Raw genomic sequence first — 23,922 nt, 5'->3', positions numbered from 1 at the left:
AGAGCTGGAGAAATCCCCTTCGAGCGGGCCGTGAGGAGGGAAGTCGGTCACCTGGCGGCGAAGGACAGTAAAACAGGAGCGAAGGGGGGAATTTCTGCTTCTCTTCCTTCTCTCTTCTGCTAAGAGATCCACCTCCTGTTTTCCTCCCAACTCTTAGCACAACCTTCAAAGAAGACCATCCCCTACAGACTTTCCTATTTTTTTTTCCCCTAGTGTTATTACTGAGGAAATACCTTTAGCTACAAAGAATTTCTGAGTCTGTGCAGGAGTTGGGGATTTTATCTTGCTAGCAAAATTGTTCATCGCTAACGGTCTTGCACTCACAGGGTGCTAAATTAGCTACCAGAGTAGGCATGACGGAGAAAGGCTTTTATCACAGGCTATTCTCTTCAGTTTGAACACATTTGCTCGAAATCTGCTGCATGATGCTGTCCGGAGAAACAGGATTTTTCCTCGGGATGCAGCGATTCGCCGGTTTCTGAGCTTATTGCAGAAGAAAAAATAATCTTTAAACTGAGCAGATTCTTTTTTTCCTGTCTCCACCTCCCGTTGCCTGAGGACGCGAATCTCTTTCACCAGAGACCACCTGGCGCTTGAGTCCTTAAGGGAGTTCTTTTTTTTTTAAAAAAAAAAAAAAAAAAAAAAAGTGGAATTTATTTATTTATTTATTTATTTAAACCGGTGGAGGCGTGATCGCGGAGAATGAGACTGAGAGCAGTTGCCAGGGTTTTGAGGACAAGGCTGAGTTTAGGCTGGAAACTGAGAGACTAGATTGCCGCCTCCGTCTGGTGTTGTGTGGTGGGGTTTGTGGTTTGGGGTTTGGGTTTTTTTTCCCCTCCTTTTTCCTTTACTTTTATTTATTTATTTTTTTGGGGGCACAACTTCACTAGTTTCCCCTCCGCTCAGTTTCGCTCTATGGACAGATCAGCAAACCTGGACACGGAGGAGCTCAAGGTAGGCTACCCGCCGGGTGCCGTCGTTGCTATTTGGGTTGGACTCCCTCCTTTCGTCTCCGCCGCTGCTTGGGCGGGGGCTGCGCGGGGAGGCGCGGAGCGGTGCGCGGGGCTCCTGCGGACCCGGGCAGGGGTTGGGGAAGGGAGCGCCGGAGGGTATCTGCCAGAGTCGAGTGCTGCTTCCCACTCCTGGGCTGCGAGCATTGGCATAATATTAATAATAACGATGATAATGGTCGTGATGGTGGTGATGATGATGATAGTGCTGCCCGTGTGGTCTTAGCGTTGCATCAAAGCTGGGAGCAGTGTCAGGCGCAGCAGTGGTCTCGCCCCGGGAGGAGGCGGCAGCAGACCTGCGGGTTTCCCGGCAGAAGTTGGCTCTGAAGCCTTTCTCGCCTGGGCATCTCCTCTTCTTCGTCCTTCTCCTGCTCTCCCCGCCGGGAGAGAGGGGGAACACCCTTCCCCGCTAGCCCTCGGCGCGGCGCCAGGGTCCCCTCCTTTTGGAAGGGGGACCCAGGGCTGCTTGAACAATAAAACTTTGCATTAGGATGGTGTGAGTGTGAGGATTCCCCCTTCGCTCCCCCTGGCCCAGCTCTGGCTCCCTCCCAGCTGAAGGAGCATGCCTGAGAGCGCTGAGCATGCTCCTTTGCAGAGATGGAGAGCCTGCCCACACCTGCTGTTAAACCCCCCACCAGCTCTGAGCGGAATTTGGCTCTAATAATGCTACTAATAACATAAATATCTCTATCCATCTATACGGGGTGAAGCGGGGGAGAGGGAGGGAGCTTGGGAGCAGCGGGGCCGCCGGGCGGGAGGGGAGCGACGGCCGAGCACGAGCCGGTTGGGCGGGGGGGACACACGCACCTCGTCACGGGCAAGGAAGCAATGGGAGAGCAAGGGGATGGGTAGTCTTCCTCCCCGCCGCACGCCCAGCCATCCCCTGGCCACCCACCCAGCCGCGGAGCGGGCTTCTCCGTGGCTGAGGAGCGCTCTCAGCTGGGGAGGCAAATTCCGGTGAGCCTTGAAGTGCTGCCGTGGGCTTCTTTCCTGCTCTGCCAAGCCAGATCTGAAAGTACTTCAGCATACTTGCCTGTGAGACACCAGTGAATAAACAGATTCACCCCCCAGTCTCGCTCGCAACCGCTGTAAATTCCCTAAGGAAAGGCACACCAGAAGTATAGCCCTGCTTGAGTATTTGACCTGACGGAAGCGCAGGACGAAGAAGGTAATAAAACAATCTCTTGCCTGAGAACGGCTGGTTTCAGAGCGCTTCAAGCACGGCCACGCAGCAAACCTGCCTGCCTGAGCCGGGGAGTCCTCTCCCGCCTTCCCCAGCCTTTCCAGGGTTTACAGGAGACGGTTGGTATGGGAAAGACGGGAGCCGAGTCTTCCAATTAGGGGGAGGGGAAAAGTTTTATTTAACGGATAATTTTTAAAGGTCTTTAAAGAAAACATGCTTGTGCTAAAAGGGGACAGCACGTGGCGTGAATTGTCCTTACAAGCCAGGAGGCACGTCCCGCTGCGAGCGGGGGTAGGGGAAGGAGCTTCCGTTCATCTGGTAGTCTTCTGCGCTGCAATTAAGACTAATGTTTGCGGTGTGTACAGGCTGAGCGACCTTGAGCAGCGCGGCATAGCTGAGAAGTGGCACTGCTCCTAAGCATCAGCACTTTCATCCCTCCCGCCTCTCCCCTTTCCCCTCACAAGAGCCTCAAAAAGAGGCATTATTGCAGATGCTGTTAGGATCTGGGTAGCTTCCTGGGACGAGCCGCTTTGGTACGATGTTTTTCCCGGCTTTTCCGGGTGCTTTCTTGACGCGTTGCTGCTGGGGAGTGATTTCAAAAGGGACCAGGGAATAGGGGGGACACGGGAACTCGGCCGCTTGCCCCAGCCCCGCGCCCCTCGCCCAGGCCCGCGGCAGCCGGCAGGATTCCCCACCCGAGCCGGACTCCTTGTGCCAAACAGTGTTGCAAAACAGCCCAACATCTTGTACCTGCAGTTTTGGTTTTTCACCCGGTGTGAGCAGCCCAGCCAATTCCCCACCAGTAAGAATACAAGGGGGAGGGGGAGGGGGAGCGGGAGCGGGGAAAGCTCTTGGGCATTGAAGCAGTTCCCACCTGGTGACTTTGCTGGACTTGGGTACAATAAAGAGCAGTTCCAACACTGCTCCAAGTCGTGAACAGCTTTTGTCGATTTCTACCTAGCCTCAGAGTGTGGAAGTAATTTCAGTGTTTTGCTCCTTTTCCCCATAGCCAACACAGTCCCTTGCCAGTTGTGTGCAGTGAGAAGGCAGCTGTAGGTCCTGAGGTGTTGAGTGAGCTCTCTTCCACATTATATTACCCAGAAGGCTCGTATGGAGAATGTCAGTTAACGTAGCAGGGTGTCATAGAATCACTTGCCAAGGATTTTGGAAAGTGGTTGGATGCTGTATTTCATGATACTGGGTTTTGTCTATTATGACAAATATATGCTAATAAGAATAAAAAAGAATAATGATAACTTCCTTACCAATACTAGAAAAATGTGCTAGCTCTAATAATATGTAATAATGATATTGAAAATATGTAATATAAAGCTGTTATACATCTCAAATCAGGCATTAAATCTAAATTTCAAATCTTTGTGTTAGTTACTGCACCAAATGTAAGGAATTCTGAATTATATATATAAGATATATAATGAATATACATTTTTAAAGGTTATTTTATGAAAAACTGAACACGTATCATGCGTGCGACACCTGCTAATGAAGGTAGATGTGCTTCCTGTTACTAGTCCAGGCACGAATTCCTGATGAAACAGATCAGGACTGAAAACACAGACTACTCTTCCAGAGATTTTGGGCTGTTCTGATTTTCCTTTGATCTGTCTCTTCTGTCTCAGATGCATAGAAGGACTTTCCCCTGACTTTTTAATTCACAAGCCTGTGGGGTTTTTGTTTTAAAGGAGTAGTACTAAAAACACAGATTTAATAACAGTATCCTAGTTGTACTGTACTCTTGGGTTTAATGCTGTGAAGCACTTTCTGCTACCTAAAGTTTGTATGTTTGTCTATACATATAGACAAACATATGTTTGGGCATACATGAAACTATAGCTTTGTGAGTGTTACATATTTTATAGGGCTTTGCATTTTAACATGTGTATAAAATATGATAAATTAACTTACTTTGCATTTAATGTATTCAGAACTTGAAGCATTTGTATTTAATTACTTGAAAATGTTTCAGTTTGGCTGGCAAAGAAGGGTGGAAAGACAGTTGTGTTTGCTGGACAGCTGTTGACTTATGATTTTCATTGACACTGGATAGGTTGTCACAGGTTTTGACCTTTACATCTGTCCAGGTGTTTGGCATACAATTCCTTTAACATGTATTAAAACCATTTCCCTTATGTTGTTTAGTAACCACAATTTGTGTACAGAATTAGATTGTGGGATATATATACTCCTTGTAGTCTGTAAAACAGAAGAAAGTTGTTTTTTAATGGAACATATGATAACAGTTAGATGATTAGCATGATGGAATAAAAAATAACCTAGAAACCATTTCTTATTACTTGAAGATGCTGGTTCAGTGAGAAACAATCTCAAGATATTTTTAATAGTATGTTTAAGTGTCTTGAATTTATCACTTTTAATATGCAAAAAAAGTTAAACACTACTTTACTTCTGATTAATCTTGTAAACATTAGCTGTATTTCTTTATTCAGTTCATGAGAGAATATTTATAGTCTGTTTATGGTTTTACATTTCCTGGTGATATAAACCTACTTACTCAACGTCCACATGAAGCTGGTCACAGATGAGGTTTTGTGATAATAGTCTCCCAATGCAACTTATGTAGTTTATGAATTATTTGATAAAGAAATTCAAACAAGGAAACCACAAGAGTTTAAGCAAGAGATGGAATCAGTAATTTTGTGGTCTTCAACATGTAAATCGCTTCCTATTTAAATGTTAATAATTTGTAGATGTTAAAAATGTTAATAAGAATGGGAGAACTAATGCCCAGAGGAGTTCTGCAATATTTTCATTTATTTTCCCTTTAAAAGAAGGAGCCAGTGAAACTCATGTGCTTGGTGTGGTGTGGGAGGACTTTGATGAGACTAAGTAGGTGGTTATATTTCTGTTTTAAGTTAGTCATTCCATAATGAAAAGTATAGTACTCTGTTGCACCCAACATATTCTTATGAAAGTCTGCTTCATTTATTGATGTCTCTCCTTGGGAAGCTGGACATCTTAGTGTGGATACTAATGGATTTGTCTTTTTAATGTAAAACCTGCTCTCTCCTGCCCTTTACTACCTATGTACCTCCAAGAAGCAGCCATGGTTTACTAGGGCCCTATCAGCAATACTCAATAAAGACAATGAATCTTTGCATTCTCAGTCAAGGAATTCAGCCTTTAAACCATTCTTCATGAAAGGTCAAGCTGAAACAGTTTTAGAGTAATATACATGCAAATTCCTTTTCTCTGTGTTCCTATTGTGGGATCTCCTCTCCATCTCCCTGTAAATATAAGGACTAGACATAGTTCAGGAGGCTGTAAGAATCCTGTATATAAGATATAGTTGTTCAGCAGACATAGAAAAAGGTCAAGACAATGGCAGTGCTCTTGCTGTACATTTAAGAAATCATTCTTGAACTATCACTACTAAGAAACAGTACTAACCTGTGGCTGAGCTTTTTGACATTGTACATTACAGCTTTGCTAAGCTCAACACTCTTTAAATAGAAAGTACATCAAAAGCTGAAGGCTTGGTTAAAGAGAAAAAAGCAATTTATCTTCCTGTTCTCCCTGACTTTTGGGATAAATATTGCTGTGTTTTCCTCTGCCACTGTATTCTGCACTTTGAAAAAAATAGATGTTAGAGATTTACATGTCTTTCTGAAATGGAAGAGGTTAGTGTGTGATGCTGCTGTAAGCTAGATTCTTTCTATAGGTCTGCATGTGAGACTTGGAGACAGTGCATAACACATGCAAGAACCTTTAAGAGTCTAATGTGAAGACATATTTGGGTGTCCCAGTCATGCTTTCTTACTACGTCCCTTAAATATTTGGAGGTTGTTTTTTGCCTTCACAGGTTCTTGCTTAGCCCATGGACAAGTTTCTTTGTAAAGTATTATGGTGGAAATGTCACAAGAGACTTTTGCTGTGAAATCGGTTTTCCTCATGTTATTTTATATAAATTTTATCATGTCCAGCATAGTTGTTTCTATGTCCTCTAAGGAGCTAGCATTCCAAAAGACAAAAATAAGGAATTAAATAATTAGAAAAAAAGTTCACCCATTTAAAAATAGATTGTTTTCTCACTTTGACATGGAAGTTCCAGGGTCTCTCCATAAGGCACTCTCATTTCCTTCTCTTTTCCTTCAAAAAAACCTTGGATAACATGGCTTAGAAGTTGTACCATTCTTTATTTTGAACTACTCTGTACATTTAAAGCGCTTACAGAAACCTACTTAATACCCTGTTGTACTTTTGGCTGCAGCAAAATATAATAATGTCTTTTGTAAACCCAGAATTACATCAGTCCAAGAATGAAGATTGACATTTATCTACTAAGCCATCAGCTCCTTTGATAATTCTAAAATATTACATGTTAACTCTTTGTTCCACAACAACCCCTCTTCTTTGTGAAGAAAGATGTTGTGAGGTTGCTATCCATGAGCACTGGATTTTGTTGCTTGTCACAGGAAAGAATGGCTGTTGGTGAAGGCACAGCAGTGAGAGACGCAAAATGTGAGGCTTTATTCTGGGTTAGCAGTATTACTGTGGCTAATCACACTAAGCCTGATTTACAGAGGTACTGAGTAAGTCAAAGCAAGCTTGTGGTGTTCAACAACTTTTGTTAAAGAAGTGTTCTGTCCGTACCTCTCTTCTTATATTTCTAGGTAACACACTAAGTAGGATTGTGTGATTTAACCCCTGTGTATTTGCACTGCTTGAAAAGTACTGTAAGAGTAGTAGCTTTCTGCAATTCTAAATTAGCAGTACTTTGTTAAATCAGTGCAGTTATATCAGCAGAAGTACATCGGTGATATGTCTAAAATCAGTGCCACAAGCAGTAGAATGCCTCGGGCATAAAAATCTGGCCGTTAGCCATATTTCTCTGTTTTATCAGTCCTCTTCAGTTCATTTGGGCAGCATGGTCTGGAATTTATAGGTTCCACCTTCCTGCTCCTACAAGTCTTGAACAGACAAATTATGTTGGTAAATGGAGGCCACTACTACTGAAAACTCACTTCCTTTCCGAATTGTAATTATGTGCGTTTAGTGGAAACACAGGGAAACCAATTAATTTGAATTTGTGCTTTCTAAATACATGGTCCTTTGTACCATGATCAGGGTGGAAAATCCAGATTATTGAACTATTTTTGACATTTTTGCTCTTCAGGATCTTTGTTGATGATACTTGTGCTTCTCAGTTATGTAGGTCATGTTCTGCTCAAAATAGTTCATAAGGTATTTTGAGTTGGATTCAAGAAAGGAGAAAAACTTGCTAACTTCATATTTAACAGAAGCAATGCAATTGACCTGATTCAGCAGGTCAATAAAATCAGTATAGGTTTTAATTAACATAAAATGGTTTGGATTGTAAGGGAACTTGAAGATCTAGTTCCAACCCCTCTGCCATGGGCAGGGACACCTTCCACTTGACCAGGTTGCTCAAAGCTCATCCAGCCTGGCCTTGAACACTTCCAGGGATCAGGCATCTACAACCTCTCTGGGCAACGTTTTTCGGTGTCTCAGCACCCTCTCAGTGAAGAATTTTTTCCTAATATCTAATGTAAGTTTCCCCTCTTTCAACTTAAAATCATTCCCCTTTGTCCTATCCCTGCATGTCCTTGTAAGAATACCCTCTCTAGCTTTCTTACAGGCCCCTTTAGGTGCTGGATCGCTGCTATAAGGTCTCTCCTGAGACTTCTCCAGGCTGAACAAGTCCAAATCTCAGCCTGTCTTCATAGGAGAGGTGTTCCAGCCCTCTGATTATCTTCGTGCCCCTCCTCTGTACTCACTCCAACAGTTCCACATCCTTATGTTGGCGGTCCCAGAGCTGAACGCAGTACTGCAGGAGGGGTCTTACAAGAACAGAATAGAGGGGCAGAATTGCCTCCTTCAATCTCTTGGCCACGCTCCTTCTCATGAAGCTCAGGATTTGGTTTGCTTTCTAGGCTGCAAGCACACATCGATGCACATTCAGGAAAACCTTTAAGGAAAATCAATTCACCTAAAATAGCAAAACTATCTGATTAGCACATTGATAGTTGCTATATTGTGGTGTGTTGGTGTAGTTGAGGGAAATTGCCATTAACCACTGAAACTTCAGTATTCTTTCGAAGTGAAGTTATTCAGTAATACTAATATATATTATTTCTAGTTAAAGCTAGTTCACATGCACAAAGCACTCTGTGAAGCTCTACCCTTTTAACTAGTTGAAGACAAGTAAACGAACAGTGTTAAAGGAAGATTTCATGTCTGCTCAACTTAGAGTTACATCTAACAAATTGCCAATATACATAAACCAATCAAAATTAAAAGTAGAAAAATAAAAAGGTGAAGCCTTTGCTGCTTTACAAGCTAGTATATTTCTGCACATAGATAAACAAAGATGAGAAAAGTTGAAAGGCAGTCTAAAATTTAAGGGGTTGCCTATAATAAGGGAGAAGACCATCAGCTGAATTAAGCCTTAGAATCTGGGTTTTACCTCAAATTCATTTTAAAACCTTACAATGGAAAGGATGTTAAATCTGAACTTGGAAAGATGCCTAGCCATCACAGGTCCAGCCTGCATGCTGTGTGCTGGGAGGGTGTCAGGGCTGGGTAGCCCCCTCTCTACTCTCTGGCTTTCCTGATTGCGCTTGTGGCTTGGATATAAACATGGTTTGGCTGTAAGCAGCTTTGGAAATAGTCAAGCTGATAACAGGCTCATTATGAGAGCTTCAAGTCCTGTATTTTCCAGTAACATTAATTACTTCCTTTAGGAGCTGCTACGAGGAAGGTGCCTGCAGTGCAACAGAGGCTCAGTCCTGGAAAGCAGTCTGCAAAGACCCCCACTTCACCCACCAGGCGCTGAGTGTCTGCAAATGCCTCAGTTTTCTCTAGTAATGCTGCTTAGGCACATCACACTAATGACTAACTCATTTGCTTGCATATTTCCCATCTGGACTGGGAGGAGCATTTTAGTATTTATCCTGCTTAGGGGCATTGATATTCATCTACCAGATATGTTAAATTTTCCTCAGGTCTGTGATCTAATGAGAATTTTCAAATGATGAATTCTTTGTAAGCATGAGTTCAGCACACAATAGTAGTCCCGGTGGCTTTCACTTGAAAAGTGGCCAAGTGAGGTAAAAATGCCAGGGTCTTCCTTTTAATGGTACTTAATTTACACTACATATATTTTTAAAAGTAACTGGTGATTGTAGCACAGCTTGGAGGGGTTGTTTTTATTTTGAAGAAAAGATTGAGCCAATTTACTGTACTCAGGGGGACTGCTTGGTCATCACGGTCCAGTGGAACATTTAAGAATGTGACTCTCAGTCTGGTAAAGAAGCTCCTGTCACAGTTGTAAGGCTTCAGGAGATATGTAAGATTTCAATATGCATTTTTGTTTGTGTGTGTTAATTTGTCTTGGCTAATTCGGGAGTCTCCCTGCTGAGCAGGCTGGCTGTTGTAAATCCCAGTCATTGGTTAATACATGTGTGAGGAAGGAAATCAAATGATCTATGCCCCAATAAACAGCAGAGAGCATTTCAGAATGCATTACAAAGAGACTGGAAGTTTTTCCAAGAAGAATATTTAGCCTTAAAGCTGAAACTCATGGCATTATTTATGACTTACAATAGTTGAAAATTAGTTCTAAGTAAGTACAAACTAGGAGCTACTTACTAGAAAAATACACTCCTCCAAAATAATACAAAATCCTAATCCACTCTGAAGTTTAGAAGAGTTCAGCCAAAAAAGAAAAAGACAAAAATTGGGACTAAGTTCCATCTGTGCTTTGTTTTGTTTGACTCATCACCAACAGATGGCAAATACTCTGTAGAAATCACTCAGTTGAGTTACTTCAGTTTGTGGGGTACGTAAGGTGTCTACCCTTAATTCTAACCTTATATTCTTTGTCAGAATCTCAAGTTTCCTCTGGAGGTTCAGATAGGTACTAGCATTAAGGCTTATGCCTTCAGATACCATACCTGTTGTGTAAATATTGGTAATAATTATCTTCCCTTTTATTTGTTTTGAAACAGTAGGTTTCAGTCCTAACACAAGACTGCCTATCTGTGTCAAATTTTATAGGCAGTTGCAAAAATAGCTAGCAACAAGCTGGTGTTGACTGTCACTTCCTGTAGGACTCAAGTTGACATCTACTATTTCAGGTATATTTCAGTTTAGAAATATTTTACATGCCATTTCTCAATGACTTCTGCAGTCGAGCAGACATGAGATGAATGCAAAAACTGCCTGTTGTGTAGACTCATGTTCTCCCTTAATCTTTGTGCAGAGAAAATTATCATTCCATTTCATCAATGCTTTATTAGATTTTCCTGAAAAAGTTGGCAGAAGTGTATCATTCTTCAGAGACTTAACAACAGATTAGGTAGTATGTGCTGTTTCACCAGTACTGGCATTGACATTCTCATTTTGGTAAGTATATCTTGTTTTCAGGGGAACAAGTTACTATTTTTAGAATTGAACTCATACCTTCCTTTGTTTCTCCCCTAACTCATTATGAGGTGCAAGTGAGTATGTGATTGGAAAATGATCTATAGGCCCAGAAGAGACCTCTACCTAGGTAAGCTTCCTATTTTGTTCAGTATTAATTTATATGAGATAGATAATATTCAATGTTCATGTAAATATGTCATCTACTCAGTCTACCGAGACCACTTGCACTATTGCCTAATAAAATTATAGGCATGTGAGTAGTGTCTCTGTGTCTTATGATAAAATTTCCATCATACTGCTGACACGCATAAAACAGAAGGCATCCTTTGCCAAGGTGCTGTCTGTTCTATTGAACTTGGACTTTTGCAAGCTTTGATCAATGAATGAATGTATCTACTAAGCAGCAAACTGCAACATGATGAGCACCTAGGAGAGCCTAGCAACTGACATGTCAAGAATTATAGATTATATTGAGTAAAATTCATTTCAGTTTTGGGCATATGCTGCTGCATCAGACTACAATGCTATTATTTTGTAACAAACATACAGAGCTTGCCAATGCAGTTTTAGAATAGCCAAGTGGAATGTAAAGATTTCGAGTCGAGAGGGAAGACTGAGCGGTACAATAACAAATGGCAGCACAGTGATCATGCGCTGAGCTGGTGGCAAACTGAATGAAAATGACTGTATGGCTATCTGCACTATTGTTCATGATGATGCCTAACTGACAGACCTTTATTATCCACATATTTAGTACTATGTTTTGAAATATTTAAAAAATAGGATAATGGAATGTTACTGTGTTAATATAATTCAGTAAACAACGTGTGTAGCATGTGCAAGATTTAAATGCATGCAAAAATAAATGGTTGAAATTTATTTCTCTTGGTGCTAGAAAACTCAATTGACTACTCAGAAAATTTGTAGGAAGCACTTGTCTGTGGACATGGGCTTGCATGTATGCTGATGGAAGCAGGCAATTCTGAGAACTCATGAAAGCAGCTGATGTTGCTATTATCACTATGAGTTGGATGGTGTTAAGACAAAAACTGTCTTACTCTCCCAATGGAATGTTACCATTGAATTGGCACGTAATGTGTTTTATAGCTTTCTTATCTAAGAATAAATTAAAAACTTGGGTTGCTAGGCAGTGAAAATTTCCCCTAAATCTATCCATGGGACCCATTTCACTTAGCTTTTAGCGGCTATTATTTTAGAGAAAACTTGTCCTTTTCTGTTGAACAGGTGCACTTTTCTGTTTCTTAAAATGCCGAACAACTTTTTTGCTCCCTCACCCTTCAATAAAGAGCTAACAGTAACAGCAGACAAGCAGTTACAGGTATCAATATTATTTCTGTCTGTGTAGAATATAGTTTAAGTTTGCTCTTAAAGTTAATAAAACAAATAGACTCATATTTGTATTTAAAAGAAAAGAATATGTAAATTGCATTTTCCGTGACTATCACCACATCTTTGTCTATGAGAAAACTTATTTATATCTTAAAATGTGGATTTAAAAATAATTTATCACAATGAAAAAATATTCTATAGCATTGATATGTAAATGTTTTCTGCATATTCACATGGCTCTTCCCAGATAAAACCAGTAACATAGAGAGGCAGGGAACAGGAGAGGATGACAAGATGCAAGTCTATGGGAAGAAGTCAGTAGCAGAATGTGAGCCAAATGAAGGTGCTTTCCAGTTCTGTGCTTTTTGCACATCCTTATCTGACCTGCTAGCAAGTTGCACAGACTGAGTGTGCTTAACCTTTCTTGCAATGATAAAGTGACATAAATTTTAATTTTAGGGGACATGAACACTTATAAACCAAGATCCAAAGTAAAATGTAGCTGAATCAGCTGTAGTGTGAGATAGTAAGCTCCGTTGGAGGTCCGGCAGTAGGCAGCTGGTAGCTGAAGCATCTTAAATTGGATCACTACACACAAAACAGAAGTGTGCACCCACAGTATTAAGTAAGAGCTCTTTCTGCATATATTTTTCAGAGTATATGTATGCCGTGAGTTGCCTGTTGACTATTCACATTATACCAGAATATGGCCAAAGAATCATGGTATAAGGACAGATGGTTGGTACATATTTTACAGAAATTGAATGCTTGCTGCAGAAGGTTATGATGGTGGTTTGGTTTCTTGCTTCTTTTATTCTTATCCTTAGATGACTGGTTTAAATAAAGAAGTCTAAAATTGCAGTAGTGTTTTTTATGTTCTGATTTTGTAAACTAAAAATAATATAATAAAAAATTTGAAAGTCTCACTATAAAAAGATTGGGAAGCTAAATACTGTTTCCCCTTCAGAGCAAAGCCCAGTTTCCCCAAAGGAGGGCCATGAGGATGATCAGGGGACTGGAGCACCACCCATATGAAGACAGGTTGAGAAAGTTGGGGCTGTTCAGCTTGGAGAAGAGAAGGCTGTGTGGAGACCTCATAGCAGCCTTCCAGTATCTGAAGGGGGTCTACAGGGACGCTGGAGAGGGACTCCTCACTAGGGACTGTAGTGATAGGACAAGGGTTAATGGGTTCTAACTTAAACAGGGGAAGGTTAGATTGGATATAAGGAAGAAGTTCTTTACTGTAAGGGTAGTGAGGCACTGGAATGGGTTGCCCAAAGAAGTGAATGCTCCATCTCTGGAGGTGTTCAAGGCCAGGTTAGACAGAGCCTTGGGTGACATGGTTTAATGTGAAGTGTCCCTGCCCATGGCAGGGGGGTTGGAACAGGATGATCTTAAGGTCTTTTCCAACCCTAACTATTCTATGATTCTACGATGATTTTGGTGTTAACTCATGTATTTTTACCCCACTAACATAGAAAGAATTGTTCTTTGGAAAGAATTTATCTGAAACAGATTTAAATGTAACCTTAGAGTACAAAACATGAAACAAGAAAACAGAGGTAAACTTTTTAAACAATCAATTTTATTCTGCAAACAGCAATTACTTCTGCTGTCAGCAGGAGCAAAGTTTACTGCTGTTGGAAACTTGTAAAAAGTCAAATCTGTTCCTGTAAAATGCCTTGTCAACTGCAAGTAAACGAGACCACACATTTCAAGAACCAGACATCTCCTTATTTTAGTATCAATAAGGTTTGTGTCCTAAACATCTGCTCAGAAATAGTCACAAAAATGTGATTTGAACGAAGAGAAGGAAATGCTATATTCCTATGCAGCAAAGAAATCCTGCTTATTTGGCTTTCTGAACTTCTTTGGCCAGAATACACAGGATTCAGCTATGCATCTCATAGAGAGCTGAGAAACTCTAGTATCCAAAAGTTGAACTGGGATTAATATGAATATCTTTGTGATTGTTATTACACTCCAATGAAACTAATCCTTCTATCAGTACTAGTTGTATCAGAACTAAGTCTAGTGACAGACACAATCCCTATTTTTTATTAAGAAAATACTTTCTGTGAACATTTCAGGGGAAGAGGAGGAGGAAGGAGGAATTGACCTGTCTGCTCAATTTATTCTGTTTTAATGCAGAGCCGATTAGAATAACTTTTTTTTTTTTTTCTTAAAAAAACCCCAAAACCACACAACAACTCAAACTTTAAAAAAAACCATACCTTTTAAGGGAGATTTAAAATTGTAATGCATCCCTCAGGTACAGTCTGTGTCAGGATCAGTCGATGGGTAGTTTGCTTTTATTGGTGCCGTCTTCTGAGAAAACCAAGCAAACGAAAATCTCAAAGATCTATGTTTTCACAGGCCAGGTATAAGAATGAGATGGCAATGCTTTTACTGGGATAAATCAGGTATTACTAACAGAATTTCAATACCAAAGGTTAATATCATCATCAGTAGCTCTTGAAAGAGACCTGACTGCCTAGAGGCAACTTAATTTTAAACACTGAGACAAGTCAATCAGTATACACCTAAAAATATGCATTGAGGGATGTGGCTTGCATACATTACAGCCTTGTTTTTCTTTCTAACCTGTGAGATATTGAATTATTTTGTTCACTTACTCACGAACATAGGCACGTGTATTTCTTTGTAGTGCATGGGTTAACTTGTTGCTCGTCACTGGGTAGAGAGAGTTTCTAGGGGAAGTTCAAGGTACAGAGAAATAGCCTTTCATTCAAAATTCTGCTCTTCCTGTCCTAGTGTTAAAACATCTCTTTCACCAGGCTATTTCTGCAGTGATGGGGGGATGTTGATGAGTTGAAAACGTAAATGTCAGCTCAGCCAATGTACATTGACTATGGCCTAGGTTAGAAGGTGTGCTCATTTTCCCATTTTTACATTTTGCAGTATCAGTGCTCATAGCCTATAACATTTAAAGTGGCTAAGGGCACAGTGGAAAGCAAAATACAGAGATGTCAGTCAAGCCACCTCAGTACTCTTGGGAGCACTGTCCTGGATCATGACTAAATCAATGTTTCTGATCAAGTGCCAACAATTTTGGCAAAGCTGTGTAAAGGAATAAATCTATGGAACTTAACCCTTTTTAAAAAATTTTAATTAAAATGCCCATTTGACCTCCAGGTGTATTTTTATTTGAGTTTCATGAAGCCAAGTGTTGGCGGTCCAGGGAGGGACCTGCTTTCACTTGACACTGTTACATTTTCTGTTTTTAGTATGCAATGATTTATTATGTTAGTAAATATCCGCATAGGTTGGTAGAGAAGGTTTTTCTATTCAAGGTCATAAGGAAAATTAAGAAAAGTTTTATTTCCTAGACATCTATTTTCACTGTCAGCCTCAGAAAGAAAGTAGCTCTGAACCATTTAAGTTACGTAGAAGAATAAGATTTATGGAAGATAATAAAGTTACCCATTGATTCCTGGAAAGCAGTGTAGCAAACCTGATTTAGGTATGATTTAGAATAGAATGAATTCAGGGAAGTTGTAGTTTTAACAAGGGTGTTGGTCTTGAAACTTTTCTGAGCAGTCATCTTGAAAGACTATCACTAGCTATGCCAAATAATTCATATTGCTGCAAAATATCAGCAAAGAAAAACATTTTGTTCCAAAATACCATAATCATAGAATAGTTTTATTTGGAAGAGACTTCTAAAGGTCATCTAGTTCCACCCTCCCTATCATGGGCAAGGATACTTTCCACTAGACCATGCTGTTCAAAGCCCTGTTGTCCTGATTTTGGCTGGGATAATTTTCTTTCTAGTAGCTGGTGCAGTGCTGTGTTTTGGCTTTAGTCTGGGAACAATGCTGATAACACACTGATGTTTTGGGTGTTGCTAAGTAGCACCTACCCTGATAAAGGACTTTTCAGTCTCTCATGCTGTGCCAGTAAGAAGGGACACAAGAAGCCAGGAGGAAGCAGAGACAGGACACCTGACCCAAACTAGCCAAAGGGATACTCCATACCACAGCACATTATGCCCAGTATATAAACTGGGGGAGTCACCTGGAAGGTCTAGATCTCTGCTCACGTCAGGATGGGTATTGGTCAGTGTTGGTGAGCAATTGTATTGTGTTTAGTTGTTGTTGGGGGCTGGTTGGGGGATTTTGTTTGACTGGTTGGTTTCTCTCTTTGTTATTTCCATTATTATTATTACTATTATTACTATTATTACTAGTAGTAGTAGTAAACAACAAGAAAAATATTAGTATTATATCTTACCTTATTTTAATTATTAAAGTGTTTTTATCTCAACCCACAGGTTTTTTACCTTTTTTCCAGTTAGCCTCCCCATCCCCCTAGCTGCTGGCTGGCCTTAAAGCACAACACCCATCCAACCTGACCTTGGCTGTTTCCAGGGATCCCACAGAATCCCAAGGGTTGGAAGGGACCTCAAGAGATCATCTGGTCCAACCCCCCTGCAAGAGCAGGGTAACCTATCAACTCTCTGGGCAACCTGTTACAGGGTTTCACTATACTCATTGTAAAAAATTTCTTCCTTACATCTAGTCTAAATCTGCCCTCTTTCAAATTAAAGCCATGACCCCTAATTCTATTGCAACAGGTCCTACTGAAATGTTTGTCCCCATCTTTTGTATATGCCTCTTTTAAGTACTGAAAGGATGCAGTAAGGTCTCCCCTGAGCCTTGTCTTCTCCAGGCTGAACAAGCCCAGCTCTCTCAGCCTGTCTTCATAGCAGAGGTGCTCCATCCTCCTGATCGTCTTTGTAGCCTCCTCTGACATGCTTCAAGAGATCCACATCCCTCTTGTGCTGGAGGCCCCAGAGCTGAATCACCTCCCTCAACCTGCTGGCCATGTTTCTTTTGATGAAGCCCAGATACAGCTGAAACTTAGGGTCTGTGAGCACATCTTGCTGGCTTATATTCACATGGCATCAGTTCTTGGTTTTCCTCTAATTCTTACGTCTGTGGGATATATATAGGCCCACCTGTAGCTCTCCCTGAAGACGCAGAATAGAAGAAGTAGCCCCATCTGAAGTGACCATCAGGTGGGTCATGCCTCTACTGTGAATGAGATTATGGTAATAAGATGAGCCTCTAAGTTAGTGGATGCCTGGCTTGTTTTCTGCCCAAGTGTTTCCATTCCTGAGGCTTCTTTGGCATAGAAATTGAAATTAAAGTTAATACACTGCATCACATATTTAGGAAGTTTAGTTGCTTCTGGGAAAGGCTTGTTTCCGATCTTCTCTAAAAAAGGCAAGTTCTGTGTGAGACATCTGCTTTATCTACACAATTAGAAGGGAAGATCATGTTCTGTTTTACAAATACGTAAGCAGAAAAATACTTCCTTTCAATAGCATACAGCTGATATAGATAAAGAGAACTGAGCATAATAAGGATAATAGAAGATCTTTGATTTTGTTTAGCTTTATTGTCCATTTCTTTTTATGTTACCTCTTCTGAATTAGCTTAGTGCAAATACGGGGAGGCCTGGCAGACTGACTACATCACACTCTCTCTCCTGCTCTGAAAGACTGTTACAAGAGATGGAGCCCAACATCATGGACCGGATAGACTCAGCAGATTTATTGGGATTGGTCCATGCACTAAGGAATGATTCTCTCTCTCTCTCTGTGGATGTATATATATGTATATATATGAGATAAAAGTGATGGTATATTGAAATGTGGGATCTGAACATGATGTGAATGGTATGGAATAAGGGGTGGATACTGTCCTGGGTTCAGCAGTAACAGTCATTTTTGTCTTCTTAGCAGTGGTGCAGTGCTGTGTTTTTGACTTACAGCCTGGGAACAGCACTGATAACATTGATGTTTTTAGTTGCTGCTCAGTAATGTTTACTCTGAACAAGGACTTTCTGAGTCTCATGCTCTGCCAGGAAGGAGCGGAAGTCGGGAGGAAGCAGAGACAGGACACCTGACCCAAAGTAACCAAAGAGGTATTCCATAACACAGCACATCATGCCCACTATATAAACTGGGGGCAGTTATCCGGAAGGGTTAGTTCACTGCTCGGTCAGGCTGAGTATTGGTTGGTGGGTGGTGAGCAGTTGCATTCTCTTCCCTTGTTATTTCCCTTATCATTATTCTTATTGGTGCCAGCAGCAGTGGTTTGTGTTATACCTTAGTTACTGGACTGCTCTTATCTCAACCCGTAGGAGTTACATTCTTTCGATTCTCCTCCCCATCCCTCCAGGAGCTGGGAGAGGAAGCTGGGGGATTGACCTAACTGCTGCGTGGTTTCTGAGTGACGGGCTGGGCTTAAACCACGACAGCCTTTCAGTAGTTTTGTGAACAACATTCTTAAGAAAAAGGGGTTTGCTGGCCAGTTTGCTACTGTAGTGTACTATACTGGCTGAACCAAAGCTCTTTGAATTCTGCCCTCCTAAAAGTATAATTCCTCAACCCTTTTCTAAGTAGTATGTTTATTAAACCGCGCATATATGTGCATATAAAGCCATATGCATATGCAGCTTCATAGATCTGTAAAATTTTCTATTTTTTCTTTAAAAAAAAACTTTTTTTTTACAACAGTGCTTTAAAAAGTATGTTACTGTAGAATTAGACTCAGTTTGCATCTAATTTTATAAGCACTCATGAGTTAAATATGGAAAATTTTTCTGAGGTTTTTAGATTGATATTAATTTTCAAGACTTGAAATATGAGCCCTTTGTGGTGACATGATTGCAAAAGAAGAAATATTCACAGGAGATGAGAAAAGTTTTCGTATGTCATGATCAGTGATATAGGTACCAGATTTGTGTTCATTGACCTTGTTGCTGTCTAGGGCCTTTCTTCTCTACACACCCTCATTAATGGCAGCAGAAGTTCAATCAACACATAGTACCAAGGCAGCATGTGGGTCTAATTACTGCAACAGTGTGCATATGTGTGATAATGGCATTTTGTAGCCAAGAGCTTAACAACAAAGACAATAGGCATAAAAATTCAAAGGTCTCTACAATAACAGGCAAGGACACCTTAGTTTTCATTAACTGCCAGGCAGTTAATCACTATGAGGATCTTTTGATTCAGTCTTTCCTCATCCAATGTTTTCTGAAGAGGTTGAAGGCTTGGTTTCTCAGGCATCTTTTGCTTTCCTACAGTGGCATGGAAAGGCTGACCCATGCTCCAGGGAGGTGTTGGAGGGTAGTTCTGGCGCTGCTGCAGCTATCTCCCCTGGGGATGTAGCACCCTTGTATTTTCAGCAGGCTCTGATTCAGATATCCTTCATTTCCCAGCTTTGCTGGGAAGACAGTGAGGTCTCAGGGCATGTTATTGTCCCTTAATGATAGCTGCAAAAGAAAGCAGTCCATCTTGCTGCCTTTATCTGGCTTGGGTTCTTTGAAGTATCTTCCCTATTAGTTGGAAGTGGCTGAGTCTTCCTTAACAAGGTGGTGGGGAATTGGTATATATGGAGGATATATTCTCCTTGCTGCTATCTTCATCTCAGAAGATTAAGCTTCAGCTCAGCTTCAACTCAGAAAATGAAGCACACACGTATTTTTTACAGCTTATCATTAGTTATAGTGGATAGAAGAAAATGTAGGTTAGTCATAGAGGGCAGTGTTACAGTTTTTGCAGCCATGTCATAAAAAATATTCTTTCTTTCTTGCACGGAGGTGTTTTCCGTCTGTTATATACTGAACAGAGATTTCAAGTCTCTTTTTTCTCTTAGTTTCCAGGAAGGAAAACAACTGCTCTGCTTCAGCAAGTGAATCCACCCATGATTGTGATGTATATACAGGCAATGTGTGATAATTATACCAACAATGACTGTTTAGGAGTGCTCTGCATGCAGATGCCACATAGGGCATTGAAAATGTATCACATAGTTGTGGGAAACACAATGGGAATCTTTCTGCAAGTGAAATAATTATATTTTAGCCACGTTGGAACCAAACAATCTAGCTAGCTCTAAGTCCTTATTCACATGTAAAAAGATCATTTATGCATTGTAATGCACCCTTGTCCAAATAATTGTTCTGGAATATTTTATGAAAGTTTTTGAACAGCTCTGTAATAGCCATACTGTTGGATGACAGCAGTATCGTTAGTAGTCTGCATAAGTGTAACCATATGCAAATTCATCTTTTATTCCATTGTAATTTGTCACAGTTTTCACCTTCTATATATTTCAAGATAAATTAACTGTACTTGAAATGCTCCCAGGCCCAATCAGCTCCACTCAAAGGTTAGATGCTCTCATGTTGATGTATGTTGGAAGTAACACCATGTGCTGTTCAGGGTCTGTTTATCTGGTGATGGGCAGTGTTGGCTAAGACAACCAGAGGCATCCCTTAAAGGTGCCTAATATGCCCATTTGAAATACTTTTGATATGGTATTTCAGTAGAGGTTCTTAAAACTGTTAAACATACAAATCACCTCAGGAACGGTAACAGTGTCACTTCTCCAGGAATGGAAATAGAAGAAAATATCCCTACATACTTGTCCTGTCTTTGTATGGTGTGTCCAGGCATCCTCTGTGATGACCCATTATTTGTCTGATCTGCTGTGACTGTTTTTGTTGTCCTAAATGACTGAACAACATTGCTGCTAATGCCTGCACTAACTCAAGTATCTTGAAACAGGAGCACCTTGAAAAATACCCCTAGTGAAAGTCTGAACGAGGTTGGCCTATTTAATTTACCAAACAAACAAAAAAAAAAAGAGAGACTTGATAGAATGCAGAGTAACTTTGGCATATTAAAGGACGTCATTGTAGTGGAAAAGGGTACAATAATATGCACTCAGGGCATGAATGTAAACATATCCCCAACACACACACAAATTTAAAAAAGCAGCATGATTAGCTGCTGGAATAAACTTACCAGGAAAGAGATGAATTGTCTGTCCCTTGACGTTTACAGGTCGAGACTGAATGCCTTTCAAGATGATATGCCTAAGGCAGTCATAAATTATGCTTTAGTCTAATTTGTGTTACCAGCTTAATATGAGTAAATAAGGTAAATGGGTGAAATAAACCTGTGACATTGAGAATAATTTAATTGATTCTTACAACATTAAATATCTGGAAAAATGGAGTGATCTCAAAGTCTCTGACTGAAACATTAACAAAATGAACCAACGTTTGCAAGTGCCATAAGCACTTTTTCAAATGGGCTGCAGATTTTTTTGTGGCTACATACCAAGTAATTAATTTTCTCACTTTTTATTTGGCCAAGATATTGTGGAAAAGATAAATTGCATTTCTGAAGGTACTGTGGTCATCCCAAAATCAGCTGAATATATGTGCTATAGCACCTTTCACAGGTGGATGTGTATAGTATACAAACGGCAGGTATGGTTTGACTATGATTGCATTTCTTGTGAAGCTCAATTTCTTGCTGACTTTTTCAGAAGAATTCAGTTGCACAAAGATTTACAAAATAGATTTGTAGGACATTCTTTTGTCAAAAAGCCATAGCATCTTTCCTTTGGAAAATGTCCTTCTATAATCTAAGAGAAAGTATTTTCAAATGGTAATAGTATTCTAGGCAGAAATCCAGAGCACTGTATTTGCTGCTTGAAAATGTAATTTAGGAGTTGTGGTATATTTCCTAATTAAAAATATCATGCACAGGAGTGATTTTATTGTTCATTTGTTATCTGGACCATTGAACTAATCTTCAGAAAAGCAGCATTTTCAGGGGCACAAGTGAAAAAATTCCCTTTCTGTGTCTACGACCAAATCATTTGCTTTCCATTAAAAGGGACAATATTTTTTTTTGTTTGAAAAACAAGGACTTACTATACCTTGCTCTACAGTTATTGTTAGACTTTAGCTAAATGCAGGTTATATTTCTTGTCAGAAGGAATATACAGGATTGCTTTTAAGACCTTTTGGTACATGGGTAATACTTAATAAAGGTAAATAAATATGTGATTGAGAACCAAAATATATACTATGTATAAAATCTTAGGATTTTTAACTGTAAAGATAAAGCTAATTTTCAATCATTTGAAATACATTGGAGTACATAAAAATTGGAAGCAATTTTTTCTACAGTGATTTTCTGTTGCACCAAGCCTACGAGTATAAACTTTTGGTTCACATGTATTACAAGTTTTGTCTGTGTCAATGATGAGCTGAGTCAAATTGTTACAGATTCAGGTCGTAGAGATTTGGCTTTGAAGGTCAGACTGTAGCAGTAGACCCAGGGGGTTTGCAGGTCCCCAGTTCAATCCCTATAGATGGCCCAAAGGCATAAATTGGCATATTCTTCTACATAGCAGAATATACTGATGTATGTAGTATGTATGCATGTAATGTAGTGTAATATAGTATAATATAGAATATATAGTGTACAAAATACATTACATACTTTCCAAAAAATGTGACCACTTTTTCAACTGGATTAGGTGGTTTGATGTAAGATGTTGGGCTATTCCTTCCTAAAACACAAATACTGTTGCTTTTCCTCTCCTGAACATTCAGACACTAACTCTATTTAAGACACTAATTATATTTCATTAACACCAAGTTACAGAGACGAGGGTTTATTTCTTCTTAATTTAAGAGGCCTGCTTTACATTTTCCAGAAAAAGGCACTATTTATCCAGATCGTGTTTTCTGAATTTTCATGGATTTTTCACTACCCATCTTTCAACTAAAACTTCTCTATCTCTGCTTTCCAAAACCCTGAAATCAAGAATTCAAGAATCTCTATGTAGCACAGAAATGCAGTCCATTTTCAGTTTCTTAATAAATTGCATTATGGTAAAAATATAAAAGAGATTTAGGACAAATAATTTAGAAAGCTAAAGTCTGAACCCTCAAATTGAGCAATGCTGCTAATTATTTTTATAATATAAACAAATTTATAATGATGTTTATGCAACCAAGTTCTAATTTTGATTCTAGTCTAGCTAAAATGCAAGTTCCAAACTTTTTCTTCCAGACTGATTGTTTGGTTCATTGCAAGACTGTATTCAACAAATGTAGCGTAAAATGTAAGGATTATGTAGACAAAGCTCAAAGGTAAACTCAGCGTTCCAGTCTGCTGACAAAACTTGCTTATTTGTCTTAAAATTCTAATCTGTTACACTCGAATAATTCTCTTTTAGACAACAGAATATATCTGGAGTATTACACAGCCTTTCTAAATTTTCTATCAAACACAACACGGAAATTATATTGCACTTTTATTTGCTGAGTGCTGTCTCACAAAAAATGATACAGTGAGAAGATAGCCTGAAGCCAAGGATATCGTTATGGCCTATGGATGCAGTGGTTTTTCTCAGCGTGACTTTGTTAATTCACATATTAATTGGTGTTCACATATCATCACTTTGTCATTAAGAATCCAGCTACTGCATTCAAGCACAGTGTTAGGAGGACTATTTCACCATATTTTCTGTTGGCACAGAGTACTTTTCTGTGTAAAGAAAAAAGACCATGCAATACTGAAGGTGAAGTACCAGTTATAAATGGCTATAAATATACATGTGTGCAAAATTCTTTTATAGTTCATGTGTTAATGAAATTAAATTCGAAACTTCTGTACATATCTCATAAATCTGTTACTAAGTACAACTTTACCTTCAGAGAAAGCCAGATTAAGCCATTCATTGTTGTCTAACACTAGGTCATAACCAGCAATTTTTTTCCTTCATGCTAAAGTAGCTTAAACCATTAATCCTTATGCAAAATGTAAATGTTTATATTAGACAATTAAAACATGGCTTTGTTATGCTGTTTTTCTCTTTCAATAAACACCTGATTTATTATTCAACAAATTTTGTCTTTCCTATTTTTTCTTTCAGCATTGTAACTCTGCTGCTTGAAAATCCAGATGTATGTTCTAGGTGATACTAGGGAAACCATATTTTCTTCTGGCTGTAAATTTCAAGCAAGTGTTTATTACATTCAAATCTGAATATCTATTTTTGATTTTTTAAATGAAATAGCTAAATGTTATTGATTGAAGGTTTAATG

At 39.7% G+C, this 23,922-nt stretch overlaps 1 protein-coding gene across 2 annotated transcripts in view; it reads left to right on the top strand.

The window, feature by feature from the left end:
- Positions 1-874: 874 nt before the first annotated feature.
- The window catches only part of SGCZ (sarcoglycan zeta), a 453,681-nt gene continuing 430,633 nt past the window's right edge, over positions 875-23,922 (top strand). For both annotated transcript variants that reach the window (XM_061370848.1, XM_061370857.1), the window contains exon 1: positions 875-954. In XM_061370848.1, coding sequence (XP_061226832.1) covers positions 916-954 — 39 coding nt within the window. In that variant the 5' untranslated portion in view covers positions 875-915. The remainder of the gene's footprint in view (positions 955-23,922) is intronic.

This window comes from Neopsephotus bourkii, unplaced genomic scaffold (assembly GCF_033783945.1).
Source record: "Neopsephotus bourkii isolate Nb327-2 ecotype Australia unplaced genomic scaffold, CSIRO-AGI_Nbou_v1 NB_168, whole genome shotgun sequence".
NCBI classification, from domain to species: Eukaryota; Metazoa; Chordata; class Aves; order Psittaciformes; family Psittacidae; genus Neopsephotus; species Neopsephotus bourkii.
This window is presented reverse-complemented; position numbering and strand designations above follow the sequence as displayed.